Source organism: Myotis nattereri (assembly GCF_964212035.1).
Source record: "Myotis nattereri genome assembly, chromosome: 17".
NCBI classification, from domain to species: Eukaryota; Metazoa; Chordata; class Mammalia; order Chiroptera; family Vespertilionidae; genus Myotis; species Myotis nattereri.
Genome location: NC_138092.1, coordinates 44,810,911 through 44,831,084, shown reverse-complemented (window position 1 = coordinate 44,831,084; position 20,174 = coordinate 44,810,911). Strand labels below are relative to the sequence as shown.

General features: G+C 47.3%; 1 protein-coding gene across 1 annotated transcript in view; it reads right to left on the bottom strand.

Annotated features, from left to right (window-relative positions):
• Positions 1 to 20,174, bottom strand: part of NSMCE2 (NSE2 (MMS21) homolog, SMC5-SMC6 complex SUMO ligase) — a 223,153-nt gene that overhangs the window by 8,923 nt on the left and 194,056 nt on the right. The window contains exon 5 of the mRNA XM_081111432.1: positions 1 to 101. Within this exon, the coding sequence (XP_080967558.1) occupies positions 1 to 101 (101 nt within the window). The remainder of the gene's footprint in view (positions 102 to 20,174) is intronic.

The window sequence follows — 20,174 nt, the reverse complement described above, 5'->3', positions numbered from 1 at the left end:
CTGCGTGATGGGGCAGATGAAGTTGGTCTGACTCTGGGTCACAATCATATCTTCGTCAACCCCCTCTGGTCCATCAGCCTCTCTGTCCGCTTGAAGACCGTCTAGAAGCAAAAAGGGAAGTGGCTGAGCCTCCGGGTCCACCATGCCAAGGGCAGGAAGGAGTGGAAGGAGGGGGCAATAGTCGCTCAGGGTCTACTCGGTGCCAGCCCCTGTGCGGGGCCACTTGGGTGCCTATTAACCCTCCTGCCCATTCTGGACGAGGAGACCGAGGCAGAGCAGTAAGTCACTTTTCCCAGTTCCAGAGGATTCCTCTGAAGGCGTGCTGTCCAGTAACCAGGCGTGCGGCTTTGGTGGCCCACGGACCTGGTTATCTCTCTCACGCCCAGCTGCGAGGCCTTGGCCAGCCAGGCCTTTCTTAAAGCTCCACTTGACAGCTTTGTTGCAAAAATGAAGAGATGGAGAAGGTGGTGCGCTTCGCACTGCCCCAGGCGCGAGGACGCATTCACTAAACGCAATGACTGTTAGGTGGTGCAGGGGTTCTTTAACTTGTTGGTCTTAGAACCCCTCTATTCTGTTAGATGTTATTGAGGGACAGGAAAGGGGACAGACAGGAGAGGAGGAGAGTCAGGAGCAGAGTGGAGTGTTCTCTCGCTGGCTCTCCAAGCCGCCTCCTGTGGGCGGCCACTGCCCATCTCCGCGTGTGTTTGACCGTCTCTGCGAGAGTGACCCCTGTCCACGCCTCGCAGGGCTTGTTCTGAACCAGTGGCTGGTTTCCGACTGCATGTGTTACACTGTGGACTTCACCGGAAAGTCTGTTAGATGAGTTACAGAGCTCAGCCAGCGTGAACGGCTGTGGGTTTGTTTTTTATTTTCTATTTTTAAATTTGAAAACGTAGAGGAAGCAAGAAAGCACAAGTCAAATGCACTGCCAACCACGAGGGAAGGCGGAGTGGGGAACTGGCACCGTAGGTGGCTACCAACATGAGTGATCACGGAAGGAGGTCTGACGCGTAAGCCGAGGAAGAGCGCCAGCGGTGAGTAAGAGCCCACAGGCCAGCAGGCTAAAAGGAGAAAGGTTCTCCGAAGCTACACTTCTCTCCAGATAGAACATTCCCTCACCCGAAACCTGTATTTATAGAAAGTGATATTGACGCTGGGATTCTACAACGTGCTAACAAAAGGTCACGTCTGGCAATAAATGTCACTTACACGAGTTTAGCTGACCCGAAGACACAACTTTTTGATAAGCCCAGTATTAGAAAATTGGAGGGAAAAATACAGATCAAATCAGGGATTTAGTCAAGCGATGTCTGGCTCTATCTTCTTGGCCTGGTTCATTTGAATACTAAAACCAGGGGCCACCCCTCACTCCCCAAAGTTGTTTGTTATTAAAGAGATCTCAAACTTTTTTTCTGATTACAAAGAGAAAAACAAGAAAACTGGCCCTGTTGTTTGCCACGAACATATTAGAGGCATGTTGTTGGTCTGTGCCAGCTGCGGACTTCTGAGCAGTGGGGCAGAGCTCAGATGCACTCTCCCATCCAAGCCTGGGCCCTGGCCCCAGCGAGGTGCCGAGGTTGGAGGCCTGGGCAGGAGCTGGCATTTACAGAGGACCCATGAGGGATGCCAGTGGCTTTCCTGTGATTCATTTGATGTCCTAAAGTGAGCACTACAGGGGAGAAGCCAGGGGGATGCTTGAAGCAGTGTGAACAGTTCAGGATTCCAAATGCCATGAACATTCCCCAGTGATGTGAACTGGGGGAGGGCGGTGAAGGCGTTTATTGGATCCCAAGATGTAGGCTCACGGTTAGTCAGTTATGACTGTTACTGAGGAGCTAAGAAGGGCTGCCCTCAGCCTTTCTCACTCAGTCATCATCTTCCTCATGGCTCAAACCAAAGCCTTTGCAATTATCCTTGATTATTCCTTTTCCTTCATTCCTCTCATCCAAAACATCAGCGAGTTCTATGGACAGTTTCTGAGCTACATTCCGTAATCCGGATCTAGATTCTTGATTTCCACTCCATCTTAGAACAAACTACTGCGGCCCGCTGCCCGGGCCTATGCAGCAGCCTTCTGGCGAGACTCCGTGCACACTCTTCACAGTGGCCCACGGAGCCCACTCTCTGACCATCTCCCTCTCACTCTCCAGGCCCAAGCAATGTAACCTCTCGGAGAGGCTTCTCTGGCGTCCCAGCCTAAGAAGCCACCTAGGCATTCCCCGTGACATCCCTTTGTGACACTACCCATAGCACTTATCTGTGAGCTGTTTTTATTTTTTAAATAACTTTTTATTGATTTCAGAGAGGGAGAGGAAGAGATAGATAGAAACATCAATAATAACAGAGAATCATTGATCGGCTGCCTCCTGCATGCCCCACACTGGGGGTTGAGCCCACAACCCGGGCATGTGCTCTGACCGGGAATCGAACCGTGACCTCCTGGTTCATAGGTCCATGCTCAATCACTGAGCCACACCGTCCGAGCTGTGAGTTATGTTTTTGTCTGTCTCCTTCCTTTTTCCCCTCCCCTCCCCTCCCTTGGTCTCCCTCTGGGGTCTTTGTTGTCTTGTTCACTGATGTTTCCTGGAGTCTAAAATATCCTTGGCATATAGTAATAGGTGTTCAGTAAACATCTGATTTAGTAAAGGGCTTTATCTAACAAGGCAGGAGTGGGCATATTTTTCATAAGGATATACTTAACATAGTTGACAGATGTGGCAACCACAAACACACACACCCTCACACAACAATGATTTTATAGGTTTTAGGCAAATGACAGAGGATTTCACCCCAGCTTGGGGTGCAGCCTGGGACCCTGAATTACATGTCAAAGGCAGGAAGTAAATATAAGGTTTACAATTACAGTAGGCCATGTGGTGATTACAAAGGAGACTCTAGACATGGTCTTGTGGTCAGAAAATACACTTGGTCCTGGCCACACACAGCCTAGTATTAGTCACTTGTCTGTCTTCAGGCCTCCTGACTTTGGCCACCAGTTAGACAGCTTCATGCCAGCTAGGAACACAAGCTGATGGCTGTGTGCTTTTTCAAGGAAGCCTGGACGTTTTTCTAAAAGCACCTTTCTCTTGGGGTTAGTAGCACATAAAGAAAATACTTTACAAATATTGTTGCCTGCTTGAGATGCTTCCTGGGCTGCCCAGACTCTTGGGCTGGCACTATTCTAGGACAGCCTATTTGGAGAGGCTGAGCTGTACACGGAAGGTTTGGGGGCCTCCCTAATGTGCAAAAGAACGTGGATTCCAAGTTTGAAACTCTCTCGTTATAGTATCTGCACATGTGTCTGCGCCAGTTGCTGACTTGTTTCTCCTCCCCAGTAACCTACAGCTGGGCCTCCAGGGGGCCCACCTGTCAGCCTGGACATATCTCAGACTCCAAGTGGGAAAAGAGGTACAGGTGTGTGTGTGTGTGTGTGTGTGTGTGTCTTTGAGGTCTCTCTATGGCACTGCTGGGTGTCCAGCTTTGCATCATGGTTTCTTCCTGAGACTGGTGGCCCGGCCTGTCCTGAATGCTAGCTGTCTGGTTGGGCCAAGTTGCCATTGAGGGAACTGAATCCTATTTCCAATACTCTCTGGCACCTAGGCCTCTGCTGGGTGTGAATGGCTTCTGCAGAATTAAGATGCAGGTCATGTACAGAGAGGGCCTACAGAACTAAATTTCCTAGATGATACAGCCTTCATAGGACGGCATCATTCCAAAAATCAAGTTTCAACAAAGATGTTCAAGAACAGACTGAGTTATTACAATTCAATCACAACAATGGCTAGAAGATAGGGTCCAATAAATGTTACTTATCATATATATTTTATTAGAATCAAATGTTATATACTGATAAAATTGTTATTGCTATTATTATTATTTTTACCACTATGTGCCCAAAGCACTATGCCTGGTATTGGCAAAAAACAGTCCTTGCCCTCAGGGAGCTCAGCCACGTAGGACGGATGGGCAGGCTGTGTGGGAGCCCACGTTCCAGATTGCTGTGATCCTCACTGCTGCACGGTCCTTCCCTCTTCTTATCACACCTCTCCCGAGAGCCTGGCTTAGTCATGTCATGCACACCGTCTTGTGAGGGCTCTGCATACACAAGATAGTATGGAAAAACTCTCCCAGAAAAGGACAGTGTTGGCCTCTTCGAAGAGCTGATATGTGAACTGCATCATAAAGAAGGGCCTCTCAACCTACATTTCCTGATGCAGCTCTGCTACCCCTTAAATGTAAGCATTTCAGTCTTAGCCACCTGAGGTCAACATTCTGATCAATGTCCTTCCTCTTTTCTTGGTTATAAGCTATTCCCATCTCAGATTGTATGTATGTGGAGATATCTCTACCCAATCACTAAAGCCAGTCTCCCTTTTTAGAAATCTCACAGCAACTACTGCCTATACCATATTTTTTTTTAGCTTTTACTTCCTCATTATCCAATTGTTGCATGTGGATGGAGCTTCCTTTCCAGGGAGACCAAAAGCTCTTTGAGGACAAGCACTGAGTGTGTAGCGGTCAAACCAACTCAACTCAAGTTGCATTGTGAACATCTGCTCTGTGCCAAACACTACGCAAGCGCCAGGCGTGGATACAAAGAGGACTAAGATTGGGTCCGGCAGAGGAGACACATAGAAACATTTATATTCAGTGCAATGAGTGAAATAATACATGTGCTGTGTACAAAGTATGAAAGTAACCCAGAGGATCTCTGTGGGTGGGGTGCGGAATCCAGGTGAACCTCCTGCAGAAAGTGATGACTAAGCCAGCCTCTCCAGGGGGGTGTGATAAGAAGAGGGAAGGGCATTCAGGCAGTTGTACAGTATTCAGGAACCGGGGCTCCAGAAACTGCCTGCCTGGGTTGGAATCCCGGCTCCGTCACTTTTTCAGCTTGGGTAAGTTACATTATCTTTCTTTGTCTCAATCTTCTCAGATGTAAAATGGAGCTAATAATTGTACCTACTTCATAGAGTTGTATAAGAATTAAATGAGTTAATGTGTGAAAGGTCTTAGAATAGTGCAAGAGATAGAAAAAAAAAGAAAAGGTATGATTTTTAACATTATTACTCAGAATACCCACAGACCTAGCTAGCATGTAGTAGGCACATGCAATATGTACGCTCAATTCAATAAAAATGATACGCCATGGGATCACCCAGAGAAAAGACAAGATGGTCCCACCCAGGATTCTAAATGGGATGAGCTCTTTCATGCCCCAGGGCGCAGTGAGGCCCAAGCTAGCTCAGTTGTGTTTAGCTGACACAGCGCTATGAACATTTTCAATTTCTGGCCGCTTTCACTTCCATGGCTCTTTCGACACACTCTACTAAAGATCCTGAAAGCACACTGAATGAAGAATTTCAAAATATTTCCTCCAAATGAGCTGACGATCATAATAAGATGTACCCGTTCACATTATCATGCACTCACTAATTTACCTACTGTTGTTTTAGGCATGTGCTTCGTCCTCAACTGACATCATGTAATAATTTGCTTCCACTTACTTAAATGCTGTCATATCTGTCATATGCCAAAATATGCAGGTTTTAAAATAAGTAAAACCCAGTGCATTCTACTAGTGGGACAATATCCAATCAGTTTTTTATGGTCATAGAATATCCATCTCAAGCCAACAAATACTGAAAATATCCCCAAATTCAGTACATGCATTTAAGACTTCTTATAAGAGAAGATTTAATGACTATCTCTAGATTACCAAGCAAAAGCAGGAAATCTAATGCACACATTCTGTTTCTTTATTCTGCAATTAACTAGAAAACCACATAATAGGAAAGCTGCAGCGCCCGCACAGAGAAGGTCCACAACTCGCAATTATTTAGATCCCCAGTAGAGTATGAAGCAAGCAAAGATCGGAAGATGAGAAACGCCAATTGAGCTAATCGTACGTTTTATTTTTGAGGGTTGTAGATACCACCCGTCCAGGTAGCTAAGACATGCAATCTCTGTCCTTAAACTGTCTTCACGCTGTCTCCTCCTCTTCATTCTCACTGCTGCCCTAACCCAAGTCCCCAGAACTGCCTACTTAGAATATTGCAAAAGGTTCTTTACTCATCTCTCTGTCTGAGTCTCTCCCCAATCTATTCTCTCTACTACAACTAGCCATCTTTCTAAAACCACGGCCTCCTAAGCATGACAACAAGACTTCATTACATGGCTCAGAGCATCTTCATCTCCTACTGCTTCCCACCTCACCCCACCTCCCATGTCCACCTGAACTAATTAGTTTGCACACACTGGCCACGCTCTTGTGCACTCTGCTGGCCTTGCACCTAGCAATCTCTGACCACCCTTCCAGACTCAGAATTTCCTCTATGAAATCCCAAAGCAAAGGTGAATCCTCCTTCGCCTCCAGCCTATCTTTTGCATGTGCTATAATCATATTTTAATTCTCTATTTTCTCTGTCACAGTGTGAATTCCTTAAGGGAAGGAACTCCATCTTACTTATCTTCAGATTCTCAGTGAGCCAGGCAAGGTGCAAGAACTTAGTAAATGTTCACGAGTGATGGCTGCGGAAACAAGAGAATGCTTTGAATAGTGCTGTCTATAAGGCGACTGTAATAATATGATGAACACAGAGAGGGCTGTTTTGAAGGCAAGTCTTTAGCAGCTTGGCCCTTGATCTAATTACTAATTTTATAGAAAGGGAGTCATAACACACTGCGGAGGGCATTCTGCTCTACATTCTCTGTTCCACTTCTGTGCGAAAGCAAATCACCAAACGGCAAGATGACAGAGGTCATATTCCAAGAAACAAACTATACCACTGTCTTTAGATCATTTCTAAATCTATTTCTTTGTCCCAAACCACCCACGTTCATAGGAAAGTACAATAATAATCAGTTATCAGCCCAGCCGGCGTGGCTCAGTGGTTAAGCATTGACCTATGAACCAGGAGATCACAGTTTGATTCCAGGTCAGGGCACATGCCTGGGTTGTGGGCTCGATTCCCAGTGTGGGGTGTGCAGGAGGCAGCCAATTGATGATTCTCTCTCATCATTGATGGTTCTATCTCTCTATGTCTCTCCCTCTCTGGAATCAATAAAAAGTTATTTAAAAAATAAATAGACTGAGGACTTAAGGAAACTGTGGCATCACCACTCACAACTACTGATAGTTATTGAAAATCTGTAACACTGGAGATGCTTATGTCATAACATGAGATGAAAAAATGAAATTTGAAACTATATGATTAATTCATCTTAACAACAGTATGTAGAAAAAAGGCTGGAAGAAAATCTGATGGAATACTGCAGTCCATGATGCCCAGGAGACATCATTAGTGTAGGTGTGAACTGGAGATGGAGAAATTAAGGAAAATTTCTAAGGTTTCTGAAAAGTAATTATTTAGCCTGGCAGGCATGGCTCAATGGTTGAGCGTCCACCTATGAGCCAGAAGGTCACGGTTCGATTCCCAGTCAGGGCATGTGCCTGGATTGCTGGCTCGATCCCAGTGCGGGATGAGATTGGATCCCAGGAGGCAGCCAATCAATGATTCTCACTCATCACTGATGATTCTCTCTCCCTCTCCCTTCCTCTCTGAAATCAATAAAAATGTATACATAAAAAAAGAAAAGTAATTATTTAGCTTGCACATTTTACATCTAGTACTCTTCAGGAGACCAAGTAACACTTATGAGGTCAGCGGAGCCGACGGCAATGAGGACGGACGGACTTGTTTATTCACTTTGTCAAACTGAAACACATTATGAAATCAAGCCCAGGGACCATTTACTAAAAAAGGAACTTTAAAAATGATAATTGCTCAACTTGAAAACTGCAACGTTTCAATTTTGAGTCAAGAACAGGGGCTAATGACACTATTTCCAACCCTGATATTTTCTAGCTGTATCATCCGAATGACAGCTAAAAATATTTCAAACTTATCTGCTCCATAACAAGGCAATACATCACAATTTAATTTATGTAATATCTTCTCTTCCATCTCCTCTGATGTCTGTTTAACAATAGTGAAATACCTGGAGACAATGCGATACTTTAATAACAGAATAAAACTAGCACTAATATCATATTTGGTTTTGTAAGGCTTCTCAAAATGAATGATCAATTTAAGCTAAAATGATACATTTTCATCCTCAAAGGATGAAGAGCGCCTGCAGGCATCTTTGGGATGAGGAGCGGTGAAGGGGAAGCACTGTCCTGAGACTGTCATGCCCGACACACAGTCCCTTCCTCAGACCCCAGGTTCATCAGTAGTCACTCCCCAGGACTGCGCAGCACGGCCGTGACAAAATGCCACAGAGCCCACGTATCCATTACACAGGCTTATTTCCCTGCCTGTAACAGAGTGTCAAGATTTATTTTGGGCCCACTGCACAATTCTTCTTTATGGCGGCACATGGTAGTCGTGTTAAAAAAAGGAGAACAAGTCCCAAAGTGCCATCAATATGGAAGAAATTTAAAACCGTCAAAGCGTGAGGGCCCAAATCTAGTGAGGCTCAACCATCCTGTCACACCACCCAAAACGCAGCTCAGCCCCAGCCTGTGACAGGCCCAGGGTCCATCTGGGTGGGCTGCTCCAAGAGGCAGGAGGCCACACACGCTGTGGTGGGCCCTGACCTCTATTTTCAGGGTCTTGCCTGAAGTTAGCATAACAGGAAATATAACCCCAAACCCCTGCCTACTGGAAGGAAGAAGTAAAATGAGAGATGGAGGGAGGGAGGGAGGGAGGGAGGGAGGGAGAGAGGGAGGGAGGGAGGGAGAGAAGAAAGAGGAGGAGGAGGAGGAAGAGGAGGAGGAGGAGGAGAGGGAAGAGAGCAGGAGAGAAAGAAGAAAGAAGCAGGAGGATGTGGAAGTCTCCGATCCCACAAGGAAAGGCACAAGCCCTGGCCTCTACGCCCTCCTTCCTCTCCCACCTCCCTCCTTCTCCACCTTCCACCCTCTTTAAAACTCCCCACATGCAAAGAAGACACATGACTTCAAAACCGGGATCAGCTTAGGCCACAGCTCTTGTGGATGTGTACACTAGATCTGAGTCATTTGTTCACTGTGTAAACATGAAGAAATCACACTTCTAAAACTTCCTCCTTCAGATGTTACAGCCCTTGACAATGTGCTTAGCATGAAACATCTACTCTTTTCCTTATCCACACCCAAGTCATCAAGAGGGACGATTTCCTTTCTCACCGAAAGCTGATTCCAGGGCAGGAGACAGTAAGAGGCAGCAGGACAGGGAGGCAGGGGCGGGAGGCACTGGCTGTGGGTGTCAAGCCTCTGTCCAGGCAGAGAACGGAGACCCCGGAGAGGGATTTACCAAGGCCACCGCCCTCCTCTGGAACCTCCCCACCCAGGCACTCAACACATCCTCAGTAATTCTCTGTTTATGCCGCGGCGCCCCTCACTAATCTGTAAGCAACGCAAGGAGAGGGACCCCTCCTGTTCATCTCTGGATCCCGAGTGCATGGCTCATGCCGGGGCTCAGGGTCAGAACAAGGGACCCCATCCAAAGTGGTCCTTGGTGACTTCAAAATCCTGTCCACTCCCTAGCTCTTCTGCAGAAAGGGTCTGTGCAAGACCCAGAGGCAGGGACTTCAGGTGGCTGGGCCAGGCACCCCTGGGCTCTCCGGTAAACTGGGTGCTAAATCTCCTGCCGGCCATCAGTCTTGTTCCTATTTCATTAGGATGCTATGAAGATGAGATAAATGTTTTGTCCTCATCGGAGGAACAAACCTAATATAAACACATCGAGACAGTGACAAAAACACATGAATAAGAAGAACATCACAAGTTTCGGGGGGGGGGGGGGGCAAAGCAGGTGATGGGATGATCTTGTCTTTCATCTTCGCAGCCTGTGGGGTCCTGCGCACCGTCTGTAGTCACCCATAAGCTCACAGGCAGCGTGATGCAGTGAAAGAATAGACGAAGGAAGGACGGAGAAAGAAAGAAGAAAACGGGCTATCAAAACTGGCTTTACCAGCTCCAGAAGAAAGGGAAAAGATCTGGATCACTTCCTTCCTGAGCACAGAATGTGGCTGGAGCCACAGTCTCCAGTGCGGAGTGTGGCTCTGACCTAGGGGGTGCGGTAAGCAGGGAGCAGGCACCGAGGGCCAGGCTTACTGTGGCTCTGCAATTCTCTGACTACAATTCTCTTCCTCAGCTAAAGATTCTCATAAGACAAAGAAAAAGCAATATGGGGAGGCAACTGGTTAGGGGGAGGGGAAGCCTGTCTCTCCTCCGAGACCCTCCGCCAGGAGCCCATGCGGGAAAAGGCAGCAAGGAGCTCCGGAGCCCACGGAGAAGAGCTGACAGCACGCGAGGGTGAGCACCACGGAGGGAGGGAAGTTATGCAGGGAGGTAATTAGCGCTAATTATGGGGTCGTAATTAGAAGCAATGGGATTAAGAAAAGGAAATTTTTAACTGCCAGGAAAGCCTCTGCTGGGCCCATCGTGAGGGGAAAATGAGTCTCCCGTCTTCTTCACGCAGACGGAAGGCCATTCATCCTCCAAATGAGCTGGGAATTATTTAAAGGGGGCCTGATTTTTGGTAGCTAAAGTAGACTAGGCTACTTATGACCCAGAGGCCTGGCGTGCCTAATTTTATCATTGTTCTCTACTCTAAATTCAATGGTAAAGGAGCTAACAAAGAGCCTCCGATTCTTTTCATTCCAAAAATATGACTCAACACTAAAGAGATCAAGACCAGCAGAGTGAGAACAAGTGAGAAAAACGGAACAGTCGAGCCAGCTTCCATTCACAACGGAGCCAGAGCTGAGCGCTAACGAAAGGGGAGTACGAAAAACCCGGCCTCTTTTGTTTTTCAGAAGGAATTCAGTGACAGTACTTTTCAGAATTCATGTAAAGATGGCGAGGGAACTTGGCACCCGGGAACGAGCGCTGGCCTTCCCGTCGGAGCCTGGTTTCCCAGCGACCGTGAGCAGCATGCCCACAGCTCTGCAGTAACTGAAACTTGCAGCCCTAATGAAGGTTCACTCCGTGCCGTATTCAAGGTCTGCCGTGTAGGAGGCTGACAGTCTCCTAGGGTCAGGACTAAAACTTGAAGGAAATTTTTTTCTCTTCCTCATTCGGGAGCCCCCGGTATGGTTCATGCAAGTTTCTTTAGCAAATGTCTGCTGAGCACCATGGCTTCCTGAGCACAGAGGAGGCAGAGCCGGGGTTGAAACAGACAAGTAAGCCCACGACCATAGCCTGGTGTGCGGAGCCCACGACAACAGCCGTGAGCTTGGGGGACCAGGGGAGCTCATAGGGAGGCTTCTGAGCCTGACAGTGGGAGGGACAGTTCCAGTGGGAGGGATCCTGAAGGAAAAGGAGGTAGGATGAGCAAGGGCAAGGACGTGAGAGCAAGCATGCTTGATGTGCCTCCATTTTTAGGAGGGGGGCTTAAGAGCAGGCACGCCAATAACATGTACCAATACCCTATATGTACAGCCTAATAAAGTAAGCGATAAAAATATTTTAAAGTCAGGTTTTCTGATATTACACTATTATTATTATTATTATTATTATTATTATTATTATTTATTAAATGCCTCCTAAAATGTAAGCTGGATAGGAGCTGGTCTGCCTGCAATCCAGCCCATCCACCCAGCACCCAGTGAAAGGACCATTCACTGAGGGCCTGGCAGGATGGTGGCCCTGTGTACACCAAGATGGGTGACACAGAGCCCTGCCCTAACAGGCCCCCCGTCTAGTGGTGCCATTGAAACACAGCGGGATAAATGCCATGAGCTTCAACAGTGGACTCCAAGGAGACAGGCCATTCCAAGCAGGGGCGCAGGAGCTCCTGCTAGGCCTGTAGGCAAGGGGTCCAGGTGCACTTGGAACTCGAGTGCCTGGGTGGAGGGCTGGGGGAGAGGAAGGTGGCAGGGAAGGGATGCAAGGCAGGCAGAGCAGGACGACACCACATACTGCTCCACAGGGCTCTTCCCCAGCAACAAGGCGTCAGGGCACTTTAAAAACTGTTTCCATAGAGGATTACAAACATGAAACACTGACAGATTTCCCAGGTAAGTCAGACGCTGTGACGAGTACTCTGTGCTCTCCCCAGCGGGTCTGCTCATCCCTGCTGTTCATCCAAGTGTAAACTCAGGGCCAGAGCTAGAACACATTTTCAGAGAATCCTCTCAAAACCTGTGGTCTGGTTTCAGATCCTAAGATCTCATAAACACCACGATGGCCTGACTCAGTCCTTGTCAAAAGTCCTTTTCCATAGACACTCAGTGTCACCATCACAGTGTCAACACTGTGTCTATTACTCCGGTAACAAGTTTCACCTAAAACCCTGCTGCTGACAGGCACTGTGCTTGGAAGGGACAGACAGCCTGATTCGAAAGCAGCGTTCACTGCACTCAGGATTTTACGATGCAGGCTTACAGCTTGTACAATATTAACCAGCTAACTGCTAACCTGATTTTCCTTTTCCTCTCTGCACTGCTTCTGAGGTTCTGATGAAATGTTTGCTGCCACTGCTAGTGACATTCAGAAAAGGATCATTGGTGGCTGACTCCATGTGGGACTTTTGATGCAACAGATGTTTGCACACCGCTGTCAGAGCAAATAAGATTGGTTATTCCTAAGTGTGAAAGGAATACAGCTTTTCCAAAGAACAGTGAGAAGAAAATATAAGCAAAGGACACTTGGGGAAATTTGGCTGGGGGACACTTTTGGGTTCTGTTGATCTGACTGTATGAGAAAGATTTTTAAGAGCTTTTATATAAAAGGCCCCTCCCCCCACCTCCCCCAAACCAATATCGAGGGTACAAAAACACAGTGCCTTAAATCAACTGTTTGCCAATGACAAGAAAATAGCACTTTGGTGGCAAGTGCACCGGAATGAGTGAAAGGTCCCGGCTCTGTCACCAATGTGACAGGCCACACAGCTGCTCCTGCTCTTGACCTTGTTCTTTCTCTAACCTGAAAAATAAAGGGACGAGAAGGGTAAGGGAGGTGGATTCTATAGTCTCAAACACCCGTTCCAGTTTTAAGTCCTCTATCCTTCCAATCACTATCAACATTTTACCCTGAGAGGAACCAGACTACGTTAAAAACAAAGAAGGTTTTATGACTATTTAGGGAGTCAACTCAAATGACTCCCCGTGCTGATCTCAAAGTAAACTGTTGCGTTCAAGAGTCAACCTATTTGCAAACCAAACTTGCATAACATCCTAGTTTATGTTACAGAAATAAATGGCCATTAGTAACTGAGCAAATAAAATCTGAATTTCAAGTGATGAAAACATGCTTCACTTTGACCAATATTAAGCATAAATTGAGCAACAGAGATGGTTACCCAAGAAGCGCAGGTAGGTGCAATGTGCTCATTACCAACACTTTAAAAAGTGTGTTTGGGGAACCTTATAATCACAGCATTATTTTCCAAAAGTCACTAGACTACAAAGCAGAATTCTGTTTAGACCTGTCATATGCTTAGAAGGGGGTAGGGTTGCAAGTCAGCAACAGTAACAGATACTAAATCAGTTGCTGAATTTGTTTTTCCAGAAGAAACAGACTTCTTACTGTGGCAGGGACACTTACCCTACTTTTGAAGCAAAACCTTTGCCTGCTCTTCTTTTCAGCCTTCAAGATTACAAACATCTCATATACACTAAGCCCATTTTCCCAAGTTATAATTATTTTTTCAAAGACTTCTACCAATTAGTTCATACAAACCCATCATTTCACAAACATTAAGCAGCCCGTCGGTCGTGGAAAAGGGCAAGGCGATCACAGCCGGGGACATTATTGGACAGAGATTGGCAAGTCATGGTATTAGTGAGGGTTCCCACAGCTCCCAGAGGTCTTGCTGGTGTGAAGGTCTATGATGCCAACAGGACCATCCGTTTGAAGCTGTTAAAAGCACACACGGAGCTGGTGTGTTTCCTGGCACTACTATTTGAAGATGCACCAACCTGGAAGCCCAACCCATTCCCATGTAGAATGAAACAAGTCTTGGAAAGGATTTGCAAAAAAGAAACTCACATTTCCCCAAAGAGTGAGTTGGATGCAGCTAATGCTTAATCATCTGTGCTCCAGACAGTAAAATGTCACACATGGAAAACAGAACTGTGAACCAGCCATGTGAATTTCCCTGTGGTCACCTCAACTTCTCCCACTTTTACTCTGCACCAGTTTCACTCAACAAGACCCCAGCATCCTCACCATGTCTCCCAACCCATTCTGATCCTCACCATCCTCTCAGGGCTTCTGACTGCACAGGACCAGCGCCCCCGTGCCCCTCCCCCACTCTGACGGAGGCAGCGGCATGCAGTGTGGGAGGGCCAAGGGGCTCAGTCAGCTCCAGGGAAACCCTGCCTCCCCTCGCTGTCTGATCTCTGGGAGGTCACCACCTCTCAGAGCCTTAGTTTCCTCACCTGTAAAATGGGCAACACTTACCTGGCAGGACTGCTGTGAGGATTGAGCATTTAACCCAATACCTAATTTAACTTAATTCAATGATTATTTAATGTACTCAGCACATCATAAAGCGCTCAACAGGTCTCTTCTTTCCCCTTCCCTTGGCCTCCAGGATATGGGATGTGTTTACTTCTGCTTTCTGCTTCAACCCTGCCTTTCATATCTCCTTCAAAACCACTTCAATAGCCATTCCTACTGGCAGTGGGGCCCTGCTCTTCTCTCCGGGTGACAAGGTGCCGGGTGATAACAGACGGCCGCTCCTAGCTTGTCACTTTCCTAGTCCTGTGTATTTGCTTCCTTGTTCTAGTGCCTGGGTTAATGCCATATGCACACAGGGCCATAAATGCTGTTTCCTGTGTACCTACCTCCATCAGTGCCACTGTGTTATCTGTTCAGATGACACACGAAACTACCTATCCACTTTGCACTTTCCCCTTTGGTTGAGCAATGCCTGGTTCTCAATCATAAGTGCCTTTATTATATATGACATATGCTTATCTTTCTTCTGTGATCCTTCCTCTTCTCCCACTGGGTCACATCACCATGCCAATGATTTGCCAAATAAGCGACTTCTAATCATTTTCCACTTGACCTTCAGCATAATTCAGAACACTGCAAAGGCTTGGATTGTCCCCCAAACCCCTCCATCCTGTGAAATACCTCCCATTTTGTTCCCTTCTTTATTATCAAAAATGAAAATTTTAGTTACCTCCTGGCTATCTATGTTTCCTCCCTACAGCATCAGAGAGGCCTCATGAAAGGAGACAACATGGGCTTAATACTGCCTCCCTCAGTCCCCTTAGCAAGCCCCCACTCTTCCTGAGGGTTTTCTCATCTGTAAGGGGAAAAACACCTGCCTTCTAGGACTGCTCCGAGGATAAAGACATTTTGGGTAAAATGCTAAATCCGGAGCTCAGCACATGACAGCCATCAAGAAATGAGAAAAAGATTTTTCTTAACCCTCCAGCGCTGCTTCCCACCACCCACCATTCCATCATGTCCTGTCCCACTCCTTTTTAAAAATAATGTTTTTATTGATTTTTTTTTTTTTTTTAGGGAGAGGGATAGAGAAACAGAAACATTGATGAGAATGATACATCATCAATCGGTTGCTTCCTGCATGCCCCCTACTGGGGACTGAGCCTGAAACCTGGGCATGTGCCTGACCAGGAATCAAACCGGTAACCTCTTGGTTCCTGGGTTGACGTGCAACCGCTGAGCCACACCAGCCGGGCTCACTCCTTTTATTGGCAGCATTTTTGAGGGTTTGGCTCAAAACTCAGGGCCCTACCTTGACTTGCCTCGGCAGGACAAAACATCCCCAAGAACCTTATCCACTGCTTCTAGGTTGCTTCAAGATACTTCATAACCTTTTTTAGACAGAGAACACAATCCTTCTCAAACACACTCCGCCCAGCATCCCTATGCTACATCCCAAGCTCTAAAGGCCTCACCTCAAGATGTCCTTGAAATGCCAACGCCAGCTAAAGCCTTCACTGATTCAACAGAATGGACACCCTTGCACAATGACCCTTGAGGAAACCGATTCAGCTCCAGCTCAGGGAGGCCGGGGGAGAACTCTGGTCCAACCTGTTATGTGGCCAGAGACAAAGCCCTTCACTCCTCTAGGCCAGGGATACAGGCTGGGCTGGAGTCTAGCTTCTCTGAGTTCACACACTGGATCTCCTGTCCTCTCTGCCTAATGGTGCTGTTCTGTAGCTGTGAGAATGACCTTGAAGTCCCTGGCCTCGGAGGCTGTTCTCAAGAGCAGAGACCATTCTCTGGGTAACTCCCGTAGCGCAGCCCGCAGTGCTGGGCCATCATTGGCTTTGCGCACGCGCTCAGATGACAGTGATCAAAGTGCCTCCGGTGGAGCAGACAGCTGCCACCAGATGACTCAGGCCTCTGCAAAACGGCTTCATTTAGACCCTCTCCGCTGCCTACAAAACAGAAGGTGAACTGCACACCCTTTCATTCACCCTCACAGTGGCTCCGCAGGGTCAGAAGTCTTTATCTCTGTAACACAGGTGAGAAAGCGGATAGACGGCTTCTGGGGGTGGGGTGGGAAGAACCCTAACTGACGGGGACGGAGGTCTGGGCTTTGGGCTGCCTCTGCCACCAACCGAGCATGGGATCCTGGAGGAGGCACTTCCCAGGCCTAGTCTTCTCTGGAAAATGGCCTCGGGCAGTGGTCCCAAAGCTGGGCTGGGTATCAGAACCACAAGGAAAACGAGATTAGAAATATATCCAGATTCCCAGGTCCACTCTTGGAGGTTCTCATTCCACAGGCCTGGATTGAGGCCTAGGACACTTGATTTCTGTATGTGTGTCCCCGTCCCCCGTTCCCCCCCCCCCCCCCCCCCAACACACACACGAGAACAAAGGTCACTGGCAGCAATAAAGGCTTTTGACATTGGAGTCCCAGTTTAGTGTTCCATTCAGACAATTTCTCCAAGTTCCAAAACCCATTAGGTCATCTTCCACCTCCCCTCTGAGAACCCAAACTGTGGACCATTTCCAAGCATATTGCATGGTAGCTTAGCACTTTTATGAGAACCCAGAAAATGTTGAAATCTAACAGTTCATAAGACTCACAGGGCAAGTAAAGAGGTAACCTTGTTCTGACAGAAATCCAAGCTAAAGTGCAGGAACTCCTCTCTGAGCAAGCTTCCCGTGGTCAACAGGGAATGCCGAAAGGGAAGGCAGACGGCAGCATGCTCACGGAGCAGCAGGCCAAGCTGCGCTCTCTCTCTCTCATATATATATATATATATATATATATATATATATATATATATATATATATATTTCAGAGAGGAAGGGAGAGGGAGAGAGAGATAAAAACGTCAATGATGAGAGAGAATCATTGATCGGCTGCCTCCTGCATGCTCCACACCGGGGATTGAACCTGCAACCTGGGCATGTTCCCTGAGAGGGAATCGAACCGTGACATCCTGGTTCATAGGTCGACGCTGAGCCACTGAGCCACGCCAGCTGGGCAGGCCAAGCTTCTCTTAAAAGAGAATCTGCAGTGTTTCTGGGTCTGCTTGGCTACGGCTTAAAGATTCAGTGAAAGTCTCTGAACAAGGGAAGAGCTAACCCAAGACCCACCAGCTTGGTCACATGAGCGCTCTTATGTAGTGAAACTGACTGTGGGAGCCAGGCCCTGTGCAAGCGTGTTACACACACTGCCTCATTCCACGGACACGGCTCTGATGCAAGCACTATTATCACATTTAACTGAAAACTGAAGTTCACAGAGCAAGCTGAACAGATATATGTGACTCCATAAATTACACAATACTGCAAACATGACCTCAAGAGCTAATCCACCTGAGGTCGAATTTTCTAGACTACCTGACGCTGAATGGGAAGGACCAGCAAACCCGCCAATGCTCGAAGGATCGGTGGATGGGAGACAGAAGTAGGCACAGAATCCTCAGATCTGCTTTACTTAGGGGTTCGGACAAATGGGAAGAGAATAATAAATACAATTTAGAAAACTGGAATCCAGCTCTCTTCATGTGGGTTTCTGGTGTCTGTGCCCTTGAAGAGCTAGTTTTCATAAGTGGCTGTAGGTTCCATGTCAGTGGACTGAGGATGACAAAGCCACTTACAAGGCAAGAATGTGTGAGCATTAAATAGACTGAGTCCACAGAGCAGCTTTGATCTCCTGAGGGAAAGGTGCCAAATAAATGAAATATGGAAATATTATTTGCCCTTGCAAAGGCTGTTGCGGACAGAGGCTTGTAAGAGAGACTTCTCCCTGCTCTCCCCCGCCCCGCCCCCCCCCCCCCCCCCCCCCGCCATCCCCTGTTCTCTAAACTTTCCAAGTTTTATCCCTGCAAATAAATTTGTGGTTTCAAAATGTGGACCAAGCTTTACGCTGCAACTCTACTGTTGATTAGAATCTGAAATACAGTAAGCTCCTCTAAATTCCTTGCAAGGGGATCTGAGTTCTGAAACAGTGAAGTACCTTCTCACAACATGGTCAGATTTGGGAGTCCCCCAAACTTGCTATCATAAAGCATCAATAGGAAAGTGTATAGAAAGAACTTGGTTGTTTTCTGCTACAAAGCAAAGAAGAAAATGCATGTTTTTCAAACCTCAGGAAGAAGGGCAGTTAGGGTTTTCATCTCTCGCAGCCTGGGTTTTCCTCCCCTCTCCAAGGTTACTCTTTCCCATCACATGGCACTTGACATTTACACAGTGGTTTACAATCTTTTTATTATCAAATGTTCACAGGCGCCCTCGGAGGGAGGGCCCTGGGTCCTGATAACCATTTTAAAGGCGAGGAAACAGCCAAAGAAGTCTTGTGATTCGTTCAAACTTATGAGACAACTTTCTGCCTTAATCAAGGACATTTTACCACCTCTTTCACAGTATCTGTAGGAAAACACAAAAACCTAGTGCATAATGGGAACAGGGCCTGGGTTTCCTCTTAGTGGACTCAGTCTTACATTAACACTGAAAGAGGTCTGTGGCCATCCAGTCCAAACCCTGCACCTTCCAGATGGGGCCCAGAGAGGTGAGCGCCCACGGCCTCCCCTTCGTTAGAGCCAATGTCAGGATGACTACTGCTCACCTACATCTGAAACCCAGAGGTTCTCTCCCGTCCCTTCTCGTTGAGGTGTGAAACTCTAAAGCAGTGGTTCTCAACCTTCTGGCCCTTTAAATACAGTTCCTATTGTTGTGACCCAACCACAACATTATTTTCGTTGCTACTTCATAACTGTAATGTTGCTACTGTTATGAATCATAATGTAAATATCTGATATGCAGGATGGGTTTAGGGGACCCCTGTGAAAGGGTTGTTCGACCGCCAAAGGGGTCGTGACCCACAGGTTGAGAACCGCTGCTTTAAGGGGTAGATCTAAATTCTAGCACCAAGTATACATTGAAGGGTTAAGAAATGAATGTCGCTGGCCATGGAATGAAACCTAGACTCCTCCAGAGGCAAGCGTATCATCTGGCCCATGGATGCTCCAACCTTCAGAGCAGGATCCTAGATCCTCTGGGACTAGCCTTCTTCCCTGAGGTTTAAGATGATCAAAAGGGCAGAGGATTCGATCTCCACACTTCAGGGTGGGTCCAAAGCTAGTTCTGTTTCCCCCAGCGAGAGGGCAGCTTTATTTCCATTTCTCTGAAAGATGCCCACTCCCGCCCTTTCTCTGTCATTATCCCTCCCCCTCAGTTCACCCACTGTCAACGCTAACTCCCACCCGCGCTGGCCCAAAGGTCAATAGCTCTTCTAGTGCTGTTCTGTTGGAGGTGCTTGGAGTAAAGTGAGAATAACAACCACTCTTACTATTAATACTACCTCCACCCCCACCTCCATTTTACTGAGTACGCACGTGTTCCAGGCCCTGTGCTAAGTGAGCACTCTGTGTGGATAAACCCAATGTGCAACGTGTCTCACCACAACTCTGCAGCTTACAAATACCATTCCCATTTTACAGACAAGGAAACTGAGGTACAGAGAGGTGAGTTCACTCAACGTCCTACGGCTAATAAGTCTGGTCCCAGGGGCCACACTGGTTAGTTACCACTCTGTGGGGCCACAGATAAAGAAGGGCCTGCGGGCACTCAGTTCGTCCAGGGAACAACTCAGACAGGCGTGTGGCTGCAGAGTAACACCATCTGGCAACGAGGTGGTCTATCAACAAAGGCAGATGTGGGTCCCAAGTAGAAATCAACCTAAACACCAAGCTCCGAATGTAAGCCAAGCACGCTATTTGTTCAAAAGGAAGTGCTCTTGTGAACT